Source organism: Mustelus asterias, chromosome 12 (genome assembly GCF_964213995.1).
Source record: "Mustelus asterias chromosome 12, sMusAst1.hap1.1, whole genome shotgun sequence".
NCBI classification, from domain to species: Eukaryota; Metazoa; Chordata; class Chondrichthyes; order Carcharhiniformes; family Triakidae; genus Mustelus; species Mustelus asterias.
Genome location: NC_135812.1, coordinates 4025957 through 4038421, shown reverse-complemented (window position 1 = coordinate 4038421; position 12465 = coordinate 4025957). Strand labels below are relative to the sequence as shown.

General features: G+C 43.5%; 2 protein-coding genes across 7 annotated transcripts in view; both read right to left on the bottom strand.

Annotated features, from left to right (window-relative positions):
• The window catches only part of eral1 (Era-like 12S mitochondrial rRNA chaperone 1), a 682619-nt gene that overhangs the window by 554311 nt on the left and 115843 nt on the right, over positions 1–12465 (bottom strand). The window lies entirely within an intron of this gene.
• LOC144501194 (flotillin-2) overlaps positions 1–12465 on the bottom strand; it is a 146599-nt gene that overhangs the window by 69886 nt on the left and 64248 nt on the right. For all 5 annotated transcript variants that reach the window (XM_078224627.1, XM_078224628.1, XM_078224626.1 and 2 more), the window contains one exon: positions 4782–4863. In XM_078224627.1, the coding sequence (XP_078080753.1) occupies positions 4782–4863 (82 nt within the window). The remainder of the gene's footprint in view (positions 1–4781; positions 4864–12465) is intronic.

Genomic DNA, 12465 nt, shown 5'->3' with positions numbered 1-12465 from the left:
CAATCAGCCGTTGACTAAAAATAGTCTTTGGATGAGAGTGAGATCAGAGAACATCAAAGTCTCAAAACAGATTGGAAGCCAAATCTGTGAGAAAAAGTATGAAATAATAGCATTTTTAAAAACTGAATTGTACAGACATTGAAGGATTCACATCAAGTAAAATCAGACATTTTCTCTGCACACAATGCAGCCCAGTTACAAATTCTCTACCCACCTCGCACCCCGAGTTTGTAGTTCTCAGCTTATTTGCAAGCCATAATATGTAGCTGATTTGGAATGCAACCTAAAAATTCACCAAGTGTGATTGGCAAACATGGATAGAATAAAAACAAAAGGAGATGAGATAAAGATTTCACATTTGTCAGGTGGAGAAATGGAACATGTAACAGAATCAAGGCTACCGTTCTGGAACACGAAAGGTGCACACAGAATGCTGCCGTCCACAGCCTTTCCTAGGAAACCATAAATTGCTCTTCCAGCAGGTGGTTGAAATACAAAGGCACATCTACAATTTGCTTTTAGCATCTTCAAAATTCTTAAGGTACTCAGTATGCATGAACTGCAGCTTTTGTCATCTCCCCCTGACTGAAATCTCTTCTTCAGTTAGTCTCGGCAATTAGTTGGATCAGCTTGATTTTAAATTGGTGCAAAAAACATACTGCGCAAAATGGAAGCTCTGTATTTGCAGATTTCTGAATCGTGCATACTGTGCAAGGTTCAATGAGTTGTCTGGTTAATTGAATTAATTTCGATTAACTGAGCCAATGGACAGCCTCCAGACTGGTCCTGGTCAATAAAAATCTACATTGTTGTTGCTTATATATTAATAGTTTGTATATATATATATATATATATATATATATATATATACACACTATTGCTTATGTATGTTATATTTATATTAATAGGGCAGCGCGGTGGCACAGTGGTTAGCACTGCTGCCTCACAGTGCAGGGATCTGGGTTCAATTCCTGGCTTGGGTGACTGTGCGGAGAATACACGTTCTCCCCGTGTCTGCGTGGGTTTCCTTCGGGTGCTCCAGTTTCCTTTCACAGTCTGAAAGACGTGCTGGTTAGATGCATTAACCGTGCTAAATTCTCCCTCAGTGTACCCGCACAGGCACCAGAGTGTGGCGACTAGGGGAATTTCACAGTAACTTCATTGCAGTGTTAATATAAGCCTTACTTGTGACACTAATAAATAAACTTAGTTTAAAGGGATAACTGGCTAAAATGAATTTTTGAGATGTTTCCTCAAGTACTACTTGTGGAACCATTTACATGCTGTTCTGATGGAAGCTTCCTACTGAGACTGGGGACTGACAGGGGGATTTTAGGAAGAGGGTCAATGGGACACCGACAGCACATGTTCCTGCTATCCCATGGTTTAATTTTCCAAGTTTGTTTTTAAAAGCATTAGTTTCCCCCAATTGATTAATGGAGCCAAAACAGAAGCCCAGATTCCTCGTCTTGACATCCATCCAAAGAGCTGTGCAAAAAGATATGAATGTGGGGTGCCAGGTGGGGGCAGGATCAGACTGGGAAATGGTGCACTGCATGGCTGAACACCGTGCAAATCTTCAATGCACAATCTTACACGTGAAGGGCAGTCACTTGAATCAGGTGCTGGATAGTGGCTGGTGTGCGCGCATCAGTATTTCAGGAGAGAAGGGGCAAAAGCAGAGCAAATTGGAGGCATCACAAGATTAGCATAAAGCTTTAACTGGAAGGAGAGGTCGTAAACTGGAAGGAGAGGGCGGCACGGTAGCACAGTGGTTAGCACTGCTGCTTCACAGCTCCAGGGTTCGATTCCCGGCTCGGGTCACTGTCTGTGTGGAGTTTGCACATTCTCCTCGTGTCTGCGTGGGTTTCCTCCGGGTGCTCCGGTTTCCTCCCACAATCCAAAGATGTGCGGGTTAGGTTGATTGGCCAGGTTAAAAAAATTTTCCCTTAGAGTCCTGGGATGCGTAGGTTAGAGGGATTAGTGGGTAAAATATGTGGGGGTAGGGCCTGGGTGGGATTGTGGTCGGTGCAGACTCGATGGGCCGAATGGCCTCCTTCTGCACTGTAGGATTTCTATGATTTCTATAAAGATCCTTTACAACTGTACACCGCCTCTCCAGATTAATCAAAACCAGAACCAGTGGCATCCTGTTGAATTTAATATGCAGTATAAACAGGATGTGATAAAGGAATTGTTATTGCCAGTACTGGATTTCACACAGATCTCAGATGGATTATTTGAATTTCCATTTCTTTTACTGGTTAGAAGGGAACCGTTTCAGATCAAAACTCGAAGGAGAATATACGAGGGGGGAAAAAAAAGGTAAATAACATATGTGGGGAATAACAAGCAGACTTTGGACAATGAACAGTGCTGTACCAGGGTGGGGTACCACATTCCGATTTCTGCTAATGCTGTCTCGCATGGCAAAGGGGATGTGGGCTGGGTGCCAGGTGAACAGTAGGTTTCCCACGAGGAGGAAAGGGGCAGAGAGAGGAGCAACAATGAAAAGGTTACTTACTGCAGGGACTGGTAAGTTTCATCTTAAATGGAAGATTTTTTTTAAAAACTTAAATAGGAGCTCAGCATTTCATCTTTACAGGAAACAGGCTGCAAAATAACCACAATATCTGAACGGGGCCAGAGATCTTCAAAGCATGAAGGAAAGATGGCAGAAGTTAATTTTGATATAACATACAAACCCATCAGAACAGAAAGCTAAAAGCGCGCAAAAAATCTTCAGGAAGTGGCTCACCTTTGCACATATTTGTGGAGGAATTGAAAAAACACTACTTTTTTTCTGGAGTTTAAGTAGAGTGGGAAAGTTTTATATACACACACACAGCTATATTCTTCCCTCCCCACTCTATGTCTACAGGAGAAAAGCTGCAGGAGTGACAAGACTCTAGAATACTGAGAACATTAAGAAACATTTCTGTTAACATAAAGATTTAAAAAAACACAAACAGACCAACAAATCCATTCTTGTTCATTTATGTCGATTTGCCAAAACCAAAATCTCTCACATTGTCAGGGTTGGTGAGCCATTTTCTATAATCTGCCATTCCAGTATTGAGACTGGAGAAAAAATAAAGTGGACAATTACTGGTAGGATATTGGAAAATATTTCAATGTGCTTCGGAGATGCAATGCTGGCGGTTAAAAGGCGAATGTGTTGGATGCCAGCCAATAGCAAATTGATTTTCCACTAACATGTTACTCAAGTGCATTACTGTAACATCACATGCTTTACAGGGGCCCCAAGATTAATACTTTTCACTGTCAGTTTTTTTTTTAAAGAGTGATATTTTCATCAAAATATTTCTGCATTTTGTAACTAAGTTTTCAGCAGAAAGCTGCCTTTTGAATGATTTGGAGCAATTTTTGATTTTTATTTTGGCGGGGAGGGGGGATTATTTGCGGTATATCTGAATGCAACCAGTGGACCCAGTCTTAGGTCTACCTTTATTTCATTGTAACGTTGATGCGACCGATCGCAGGAATAGCTTTGTAATGTCAGCATATCTTTCAAAGACTTGGTGACTAAGTACTCTGAAGGAGAGTTGGTGCTTTTTTAAAAAAAAATTAATTAAAACAGTTTATTTTCTCAGAGATTGTGTGGGGGGGGCTGGAAGATTTTGGTTCCACTTTGCCTCTCTCAGCTGTGCTTAAAGATGATCTCTTATGCAGGATTTAAGTTTTCTTTCATTCTTTCCAGGACATCAAATGATATTGAAGAATAAATATGTCCCGGTCCAATAAAAAAAATACTGCAACAAATGACCTAAAAATTACATAGCAAACAAAAATGCCCAGTATTCAAAAACTTTTATTCCATGTTTTTTTTAATATCACTTGGACTTGGTCCATTCTCCCCTTCACTTCCAATCACCCCATGCCCCCCCCCGCTCCCCCCCCCCGCCCCAGTTTAAAACTTTGAGCTTAATATTTTAAAATTGGAAAAGAATAAATACATAATGCTGTGGATGGTGTGACCATAAAGGTATTTTAGCCGTTTGTGTAAGCTAAATAATTTCCCAAACTCCACACAAGGTAATGAGTTGGTTCTCAGCAGATTATGGCAGTATTCCAGTTGCATTTTTGGAACAGTAGCAGTTGCTTTATGTTGCACACGCACTCACAGAAAGCATTGGAGTATCACAAGCAGAAAACCGAATCTGCAAAACTGGCCTAAATAAAACCTGAAACATGAGTCATTTTGAGGAAAATGACTAGAACCAAAAGGTTTCTTCCAGTCCTTTGTGACATGTTGTCAGCTAGCGGATAAACAAATTAAACTCAAATTATAGGAGTTGACTGCAATCCAACCAATGGAAAATAAGATGCATTTTAAGTACAAGTTACTTTCATGTGCGTATTCCTGAGCAGAAGGTGACCAGAAATTGCTGGAAGTATACTTACGGTTTTGCAGAATTTTACACAATTTAATCCACCCTCATGTTGTTCCTGCCATCATCCACCATTGTGGACAGCCTGATGGCTCTGCTCATTTTCCACGTTTCGGATGCAATCATTTGCATCAAGTTTAATTTGAAATGCTGCGTCTCATGACCCAAACATTGCTTTAGACAGCACACAATTACTGCCACACCCATTTCCCTGCATCATCCTTTTTCCATATTTAAAGATAACGACAAAAAAACAACAATTCTTAAATATGAATTACATTACGCGGAGAAGTGTCTTTGGAAGAAATCAGACTTTGGGGAAGGGGGGGGGTGGGTGGGTGGGAAAATAGGTAATTTTGGGTGTCTCACCTCTGTGTCTGCGAGACACACCACCAAGCCCAGGCCCAGCCTCCAATGACATACTGCTTCTGATCTGATCCACAACAGCCACCTGGAACAGAAATAAGAAACACTTCATTACAAATTGAACCACAAACTGAATCTTGGAACTTTTCTATTTATGGAACAGAGTCAATGCTGAGCATTTAGAGTCTGTGATCATTACAATTTTACACTAAGATGGCAATTGTCACCTTAGGGGAATTTCACAGTGACTTCATTGTAATGTTAATGTTAGCCTCACTTGTGATTAATAAATAAACTTTTAATGGTCAGGGGCACTGGCTGCCAACCCTGGACACAGGATTGGGGCCCTTGGGATGGGCCAGCCTGCACCTGGAGAAATCTAATAGGCTGCTGCAGTCAACCCTGGGCATGTTGCTGTGAATGTTATGGGCGCAAAGGAAAGGGTCCCATGTCACGTGATTTAGAATTATAGAATAATAGCAAGTTTATGGCGCAGAAAAAGGCCACTCAGCCCATCTTGTCTGTGCTGGATGAAAAATGAGCCATCCAGCCTAACCCCACTTTCCAGCATTGGATCTGTAGCTGTGCAGTTGCATATCCAGACAAGATTACCCCTGAAATGGCTAAGCTCAAAGAACTACAAGACAGGCTGAGGACAACCGGAACTGCTGCCCACAGCTCCCACTTCCTTCAAGAAGCACAATACAACATGCAGGCTGTACACAATGTAGAGGGAAAACTGTCCGCAATGGTTTTGCAGTGTCAAAAGTGGCTGACGTCATTGTCATAGATAACTGAGCAAAGAACTGTCAAAATAGATCAAGTTACATCAATTATTTTTTGTGTGGGGGAGAGAAGGTTAATCCAATTCGATGGTATCTAGATAAAGGCAAAATACTGCGGATGCTGGAATCTGAAACAAAAACAGAAAACACTGGAAAATCTCAGCAGATTTGACAGCGTCTGTGGAGAGAGAATCGAGCCAACATTTTGCATCTGGGTGACCCTTCATCAGAGCTGGTGTCTAGACCGTTTTCTCACTCGAGTTCCAAATAGTTTATTATGATTTGATTTGTCACATGTATTAGTATACAGTGAAAAGTATTGGTTTTTGCACGCTATACAGATAAAGCATACCTAGAGGAGAGAGTGCAGAATTATGTGAGGTTTTCTAATCAAAGAATCAACTGATAGATATTCCATCACTCCACCATTGGCTGAATCTCAGACCGTGGGATATAGGAGCAGAATTAGGCCATTTGGTCCATCGAATCTTCAGCCACCAAGGCCATGAGCTCTGGAACGCCTCCCGAAAATAGCCCACCTCCCTCTCCCACTCCCCTAAGTCACTCCTTAATACTCTTAATAATGTGGCTTGGCGTCAAATTTCATCTGATTAACTTATGAAGAGGCTTGGGGTCTTTCAGTATGTGAAAGATGCTATACAAATATAAGGAGTTGTTAAATTATTTGGGAATAATTTGCTGACCAGCACCATTTGCCCAAGATGGTGGTGGGTTTTCTTGTGAGGCCAACATGGTCCTCGTGATGATAATGTTGCTACTACGGTGCTGGTGGGAGGGGGGGGGGCGGATTCACAGTAACAACAAAGCTACGGTGATGCATGATCGAGATGGTGTGCAACTTGATGGTTTGAGTTATAAGGAGAGGGTGGATAGACTGGAACTTTCTTCTCTGGAGGGTAAAAGACTGAGGGGTGATCCTATAGAGGTCTATAAAATAATGAGGGGCATAGATCAGCTAGATAGTCAATATATTTTACCAAAGGTAGGGGAGTCTAAAACTAGAGGGCACAGGTTTAAGGTGAGAGGGGAGATACACGAAAGGGTCCAGAGGGGCAATTTTTTCACACAGAGGGTGGTGAGTGTCTCGAAAGAGCTGCCAGATGTAGTAGTGGAGGCAGATACAGTTTTGTTTTTAAAAAAACATTTAGACAGTTACATGAGTAAGAGGAGTATAGAGGGGTATGGACCAAACGTGGACAGTTGGGACTAGCTGGGGGGGGGGGGGTTTTTTAAAAAAAAGGGCGGCATGGACAAGTTGGGCTGAAGGGCCTGTTTCCATGCTGAAAACCTCTGACTCTGACTTGGAAGAGACGGATTTTCCCTCTGGTGCTCTGGTCACCTCTGTAGCGGGGATCATGGCTGAGGGAGGTGCTGCAATCAATCATAGAACATAGAATGGTACAGCACAGAACAGGCCCTTCGGCCCACGATGTTGTGCCAAGCTTTATCTGAAACCAAGATCAAGCTATCCCACTCCCTATGGCGGCACGGTAGCACAGTGGTTAGCACTACTGCTTCACAGCTCCAGGGACCTGGGTTCGATTCCCAGCTTGGGTCACTGTCTGTGTGGAGTTTGCACATTCTCCTCGTGTCTGCGTGGGTTTCCTCCGGGTGCTCCGGTTTCCTCCCACAATCCAAAGATGTGTGGGTTAGGTTGATTGGCCATGCTAAAATTGCCCTTAGTGTCCTGAGATGTGTAGGTTAGAGGGATTAGTGGGTAAAATATGTAGGAGTATGGGGGTAGGGCCTGTGTGGGATTGTGGTCGGTGCAGACTCGATGGGCCGAATGGCCTTTCTGTGCTGTAGGGATTCTATGATCATCAAAGCTGTAGATTGTACATACTAAGAACATATTGTACATACAGCAGCCAAGATAGCGATGGTGGTGATGTAACTCAATGAGTGAGGCGTCAATCAAGCAAACAGTTTTGGAAAGTGGCCCAAAAATATTTTCCTTCTGCGTAGCATACAGCTCCTTTCCCCAATACCACCATGTACTCCCGTTTTCCAAAACTTGCTCTCAGGTGTGATGTGCTATTAGCAAATGAAGCCGTCTCAACCAAAGGCCTACATAAAAAAATCCTTTTGTCATTAGGAAATGTTTAGCACTGACATTTCAGGCACTCCTCTAGGGTTCTTGTGCAATACTGAATTTCACTTAAACACCACATCACATGCCAATGCTTAATTCCCTGAAAGCCAGAACTCACATCGGAGTACATTTTTGGCTTTGTTCCTTGTCGCTGGTGCAATAGCTGACTGTTACAACATTACAACACAGTACCATGGAGCAGAGAGACGGATTCAAAGTTTCAGATCACTGACTTTTACACAGAAATTTTATTTATTTATGGAATGTGGGCGTTGCTGGCGAGGTCAGTATTTATTGCCCATCCCGAGTTGTCCTTGGGAAGGTGGTGGTGAGCTGCCTACTTGAATTGCTGCAGTCCCTGAGATGTAGGTATACCCACAGTGCTGTTAGGGAGGGAGTTTCAAGATTTTGACCCAGCAGCAATGAAGGATCAGTGGTATATCTCGAAGTCAGGATGGTGACTGGCTTGGAGGGGAATTTCCAGGTGTTGTTGCCATTTGTCTGCTGCTTTTGTCTTTCTAGGCGGTAATGGTTGTGGGTTTGGAAGGTACTGCCGAAGGAACCTTGGTGAGTTCCGCAGTGCATCTTGCAGATGGTACGCACAGTTGCCATTGTTCGTTGATGGTGGATGGATTGAATGTTTATGGAAGGGATACCAATCAAGTGGGTCCCTTTGTCCTGGATGGTGTCAAGCTTTTTGAGCATTGTGGAAACTGCATTCATCCAGGCAAGTGGAGAGCATTCCATTACACTCCTGACTTGTGCCTTGTAGATAGATGGTGGACAGACCTTGGGGAGTCAGGATGCGAGTTATTTGCCGCAGGATTCCCAGCCTTTGACCTGCTCTGGTAGCCTCAGTATTTACGTAGCTCTGGTTTCAGATTCCAGCATCCACAGTACTTTTACTTATGTAGCTAGTTCAGTTTCTGGTCAATAGTAACACTTAGGATGTTGATAGTGGTGGATTCAGCAATAGTAATGCCATTGAATGTCATGGGGCAAAGGTTAGATTCTCTCTTGTTGGAGATGTTCATTGCCTGGAACTTGTGTGGCACGAATGTTACTTGCCACCTCAAGCCTGGATACTGTCCAGGTCTTGCTGCATTTGGACATGGACTGTTTCAATTTCTGAGAAGCCATGAATGGTACTGAACATTGTGCAATCATCAGCAAACATCTCCGACCTTATGATGAAAGGAAGATCATTGATGAAACAGCTGGAGATGGTTGGAGCTAGGATTCTACCCTGAGGAACCCCTATTGTGATGACCTGGAGCTGTGATGATTGACCTCCAACCATCACAACTATCTTCCTTTGTGCCAGGTATGACTACAACCAGGGGAGAGTTTTCCCGATTCCCATCGACTCCAGTTTTGCCAAGGCTCCTTGACGCCACACTCATTCAAATGCTGCCCTGAAGTCAAAGGCAGTCACTCTCAGCTCACCCCTGACATTCAGCTCGTGTCCAGAGTGACCCTGGCAGAACTGAGCATCCCCGAGCAGATTATTGCTAAGTAAGTGCTGCTTGATAGCACTGTTGATGACCCCTTCCATCATTTTGCTGATGATTGAGAGTAGATTAATGGGGTGGCAATCGTGTACAGGACATACCTGGGCAGTTTTCCCACATTGCTGGGTAGAAGCCAGTGTTGTAGTTGTACTGGAACATCTTGGCTAGGGGCATGGCAAGTTCTGCAGCACAACAATATTGTGCTCCAGAACTTGCCATGAAAGGACCGAAGGTACTGGATACTGCAAATGCCAGAATATTGTCAGGGCCTTTGCAGTATCCAATGCCTTCAGTCGTTTCTTGTTATCAAGTGCAGTGAATTGAATTGGCTGAAGACTGACATCTGTGATGCTGGGGACCTCCAGAGGAGGCAAAGATGGACCATGCATTTGGCACTTCTGGCTGAAGATTGCTGCGAATGCTTCAGCCTCATCTTTTGCACTGATGTGCTGGGCTCCTCCATCATTGAACATGGGGGTATTTGTGGAATCTCCTCCTCCAGTGAGTTGTTTAATTGTCCACCACCATTCACAGCTGGATGTGGTCGGGCAGCAGAGCTTAGATCTGATCCATTAGTTGTGGCATTGCTTAGCTCTGTCTATTACTTGCTGCTTATGCTGTTTGGTACACAAGTAGTCCTATGTTATAGCTTCACCAAGTTAACGCCTCATTTTTAGATGTGCCTGATGTTGCTCCTGGCATGTCCTCCTGAACTCTTCGTTGAACCAGTGTTGATCCCCAGGCTTGGTGAAAATGGCAGAGTGAGGAATATACCAGGCCAATAGGTTAAAGCTTGTGGTTGAGTACAATTCTGCTGCTGCACCTCATGTGTGCCCAGTTTTGAATTGCTAGATCTGTTTGAGGTCTATCCCATTTAGCACGGTGATAGTGCCACACAATATAATGGAGCGTATCCTCAATGTGAAGATGCGACTTTGTCTCCACAAGGACTGCATGGTGTTAACTCCTACCGATACGGTCCTAGACAGACATAGCTCGGACAGGCAGGCTGGTACGGTTGAGGTCAAGTATGTTCTTCCCTCTTGTTGGTTTCCCTCACCACCTGCTGCAGTCCCAGTCTAGCAACTGAGTCCTTGAGGACCTGGCCAGCACAGTCTGTGGTGGTAGAACTGAGCCATTCTTCGTGATGGACAGTGAAGTCCCCCACCCAGCCTGGGTCTCTGGATTACTAGTCAAACGACAAGACCACTGTGCCACCACCTCCCCCTCTCTAAAGGAGGTGCTGCATGAAAGAGGATAAACAAATGATTATTCCTTAAAACACACTCAGAACCCTTTTGCTCAGCACCATACAATGATTTAACCAGTCTAATCTCAAGGAGGTAGGAGTATGCTGCTTAAGAAAAATAGCTAGGGTGATGGGGTGGGGGGAGAAAGACAGGGAGAGGCAGAGGGAGAAAGAAAAAGGGACACACAGACATACAAAGAAAGAAAGCAGCATTCTATGTACATTAAGCATAATTACAACATATCCTATGCAACAACTCCTAATACCAACTGTGTCAAATAGAGATCTAAGCCTGGATTTTCACTCCTAAGTCAGGACATTTCCCGATTCTACAAAGGCAACCAGGAAAGAGGTCCAGGAGATTGGACTTTCACTCGGGGGAGGGAATGGTGATTAAAAGTTGGGTCTGCCTTCTGTGATCCTGTGCTTTGTTCAAGTTATTAAAAAAGGGATAAAACTAAAAGACAGCCTATTAGTCCTCACCTCTCTCACACTCTTCATGTCAACTACACCCCCACATCCCTCACACCCTCTATGAATTATAGATGTGCAATTTTGAACCCATCCCCATTTCCCCCTGCAAAAATGGAGGCGGCCAGGTTCGGGCTGGGAATTCTAGGTTCAGCAGAGAGGCTCTCTCTCTCTCTCTGTTTAAAAATTCAGGCTCACATTTCCCATTGGAATATTTCTCAGCTCCTCTTAGGAACTATTAACAGAATAACCCGAGAAAGATCACAATTTAACCGGGTTTGGACATTTGCCCTTTAAGTGGTAAAAGGTTCAAAGCACATCTTTGAACTAACATTGGTTGGTCACCATCAGAACGGCTATTTGCTATTTCATGCCACGTAGCATCAAAGAAAAGACGCTTTTGGGGCATAATGTTGAAATACTGTAGAAAATATCACTGGAGAAGGTCAATTAGGCACAAGTTAGAAGTGATGCTTTTAGCTGATTTCACTCAACTGTCGCCAGGTCCCAAACACGAGTTGGATAAGACAAGTTCCAATTACATAGCGCCTTTAACATAGTGAACGTCCCAAAGTGCTTCAAACAAATTCAACACCGGCACATAATGAGATATTAGGACAGATGATCCAACGTTTTGCCAAAGAGGTAGATTTTAAGAAGTAGCAAGGAAAGGAAAGGTGAAGAGGGTTGAGAGAGCTGGGGGGGGGGGGGGGGGGGGGGTGGATTCCAGAGCTTGGCCTATGTGATTCAAAGCACTGCCACTGATGCTGAAGTTATTAAAAATCAAGTATGCAGCAGAAGTTAGCATTGGAGAAACACAGAGATCTCAGAGTATTTTCGGGCTGGAGGTCAAGAAAATAAGAAGTAAAGCCATGGAGGGATTTAAAAACAAGGATGTTAACTTTAACATCAAAATGTCGCTGGATCTGGAGCCAATGTTGGATGACTGGGACTTGGTGCCAGTTAAAATACAGACAGCAAAGTTTTGGATGGGGCTCTCAAGTTTACATTGGGTGAAAGATGGGAGGATGGCCAGAGGGTAATGGAATATATCAGTAGCAGATGAGTGGGAGGAATCAGGTGATGAGGAGGTGGTGGAAGTGGGTGACCTTTAGTGTTGGAGAAGATGTGTGGTCGGAAGTTCATCTGGGAATCAAATACAACGTTAAAGTCCAACAGGTTTATTTGGTAGCAAAAGCCACTAGCTTTCGGAACAGGCCTGTTCTGAAAGCTAGTGGCTTTTGCTACCAAATAAACCTGTTGGACTTTAACGTGGTGTTGTTAGACGTCTTACCGAATCAAATACAGCACCAAGGTTGCGAGCAATCTGGTTCAGTCTCAGTGAAATAGCGAAGATATTTTAACAGATTAACTTCAGTTTCCAGATTTTATATTCTGGGAGAAACATAAAAAGACAAGCGAAAAGGTGCAACGGGTGTTTTTAACTACAATTACAAAATGTACATTTGACATTTTAGTTCTGACTGTTGGACAGAAGTGGATTGATGAATAAAGCACTCAAGGTCAGACTCAAAAGCCTTGAAATTTCAGGGCCGAC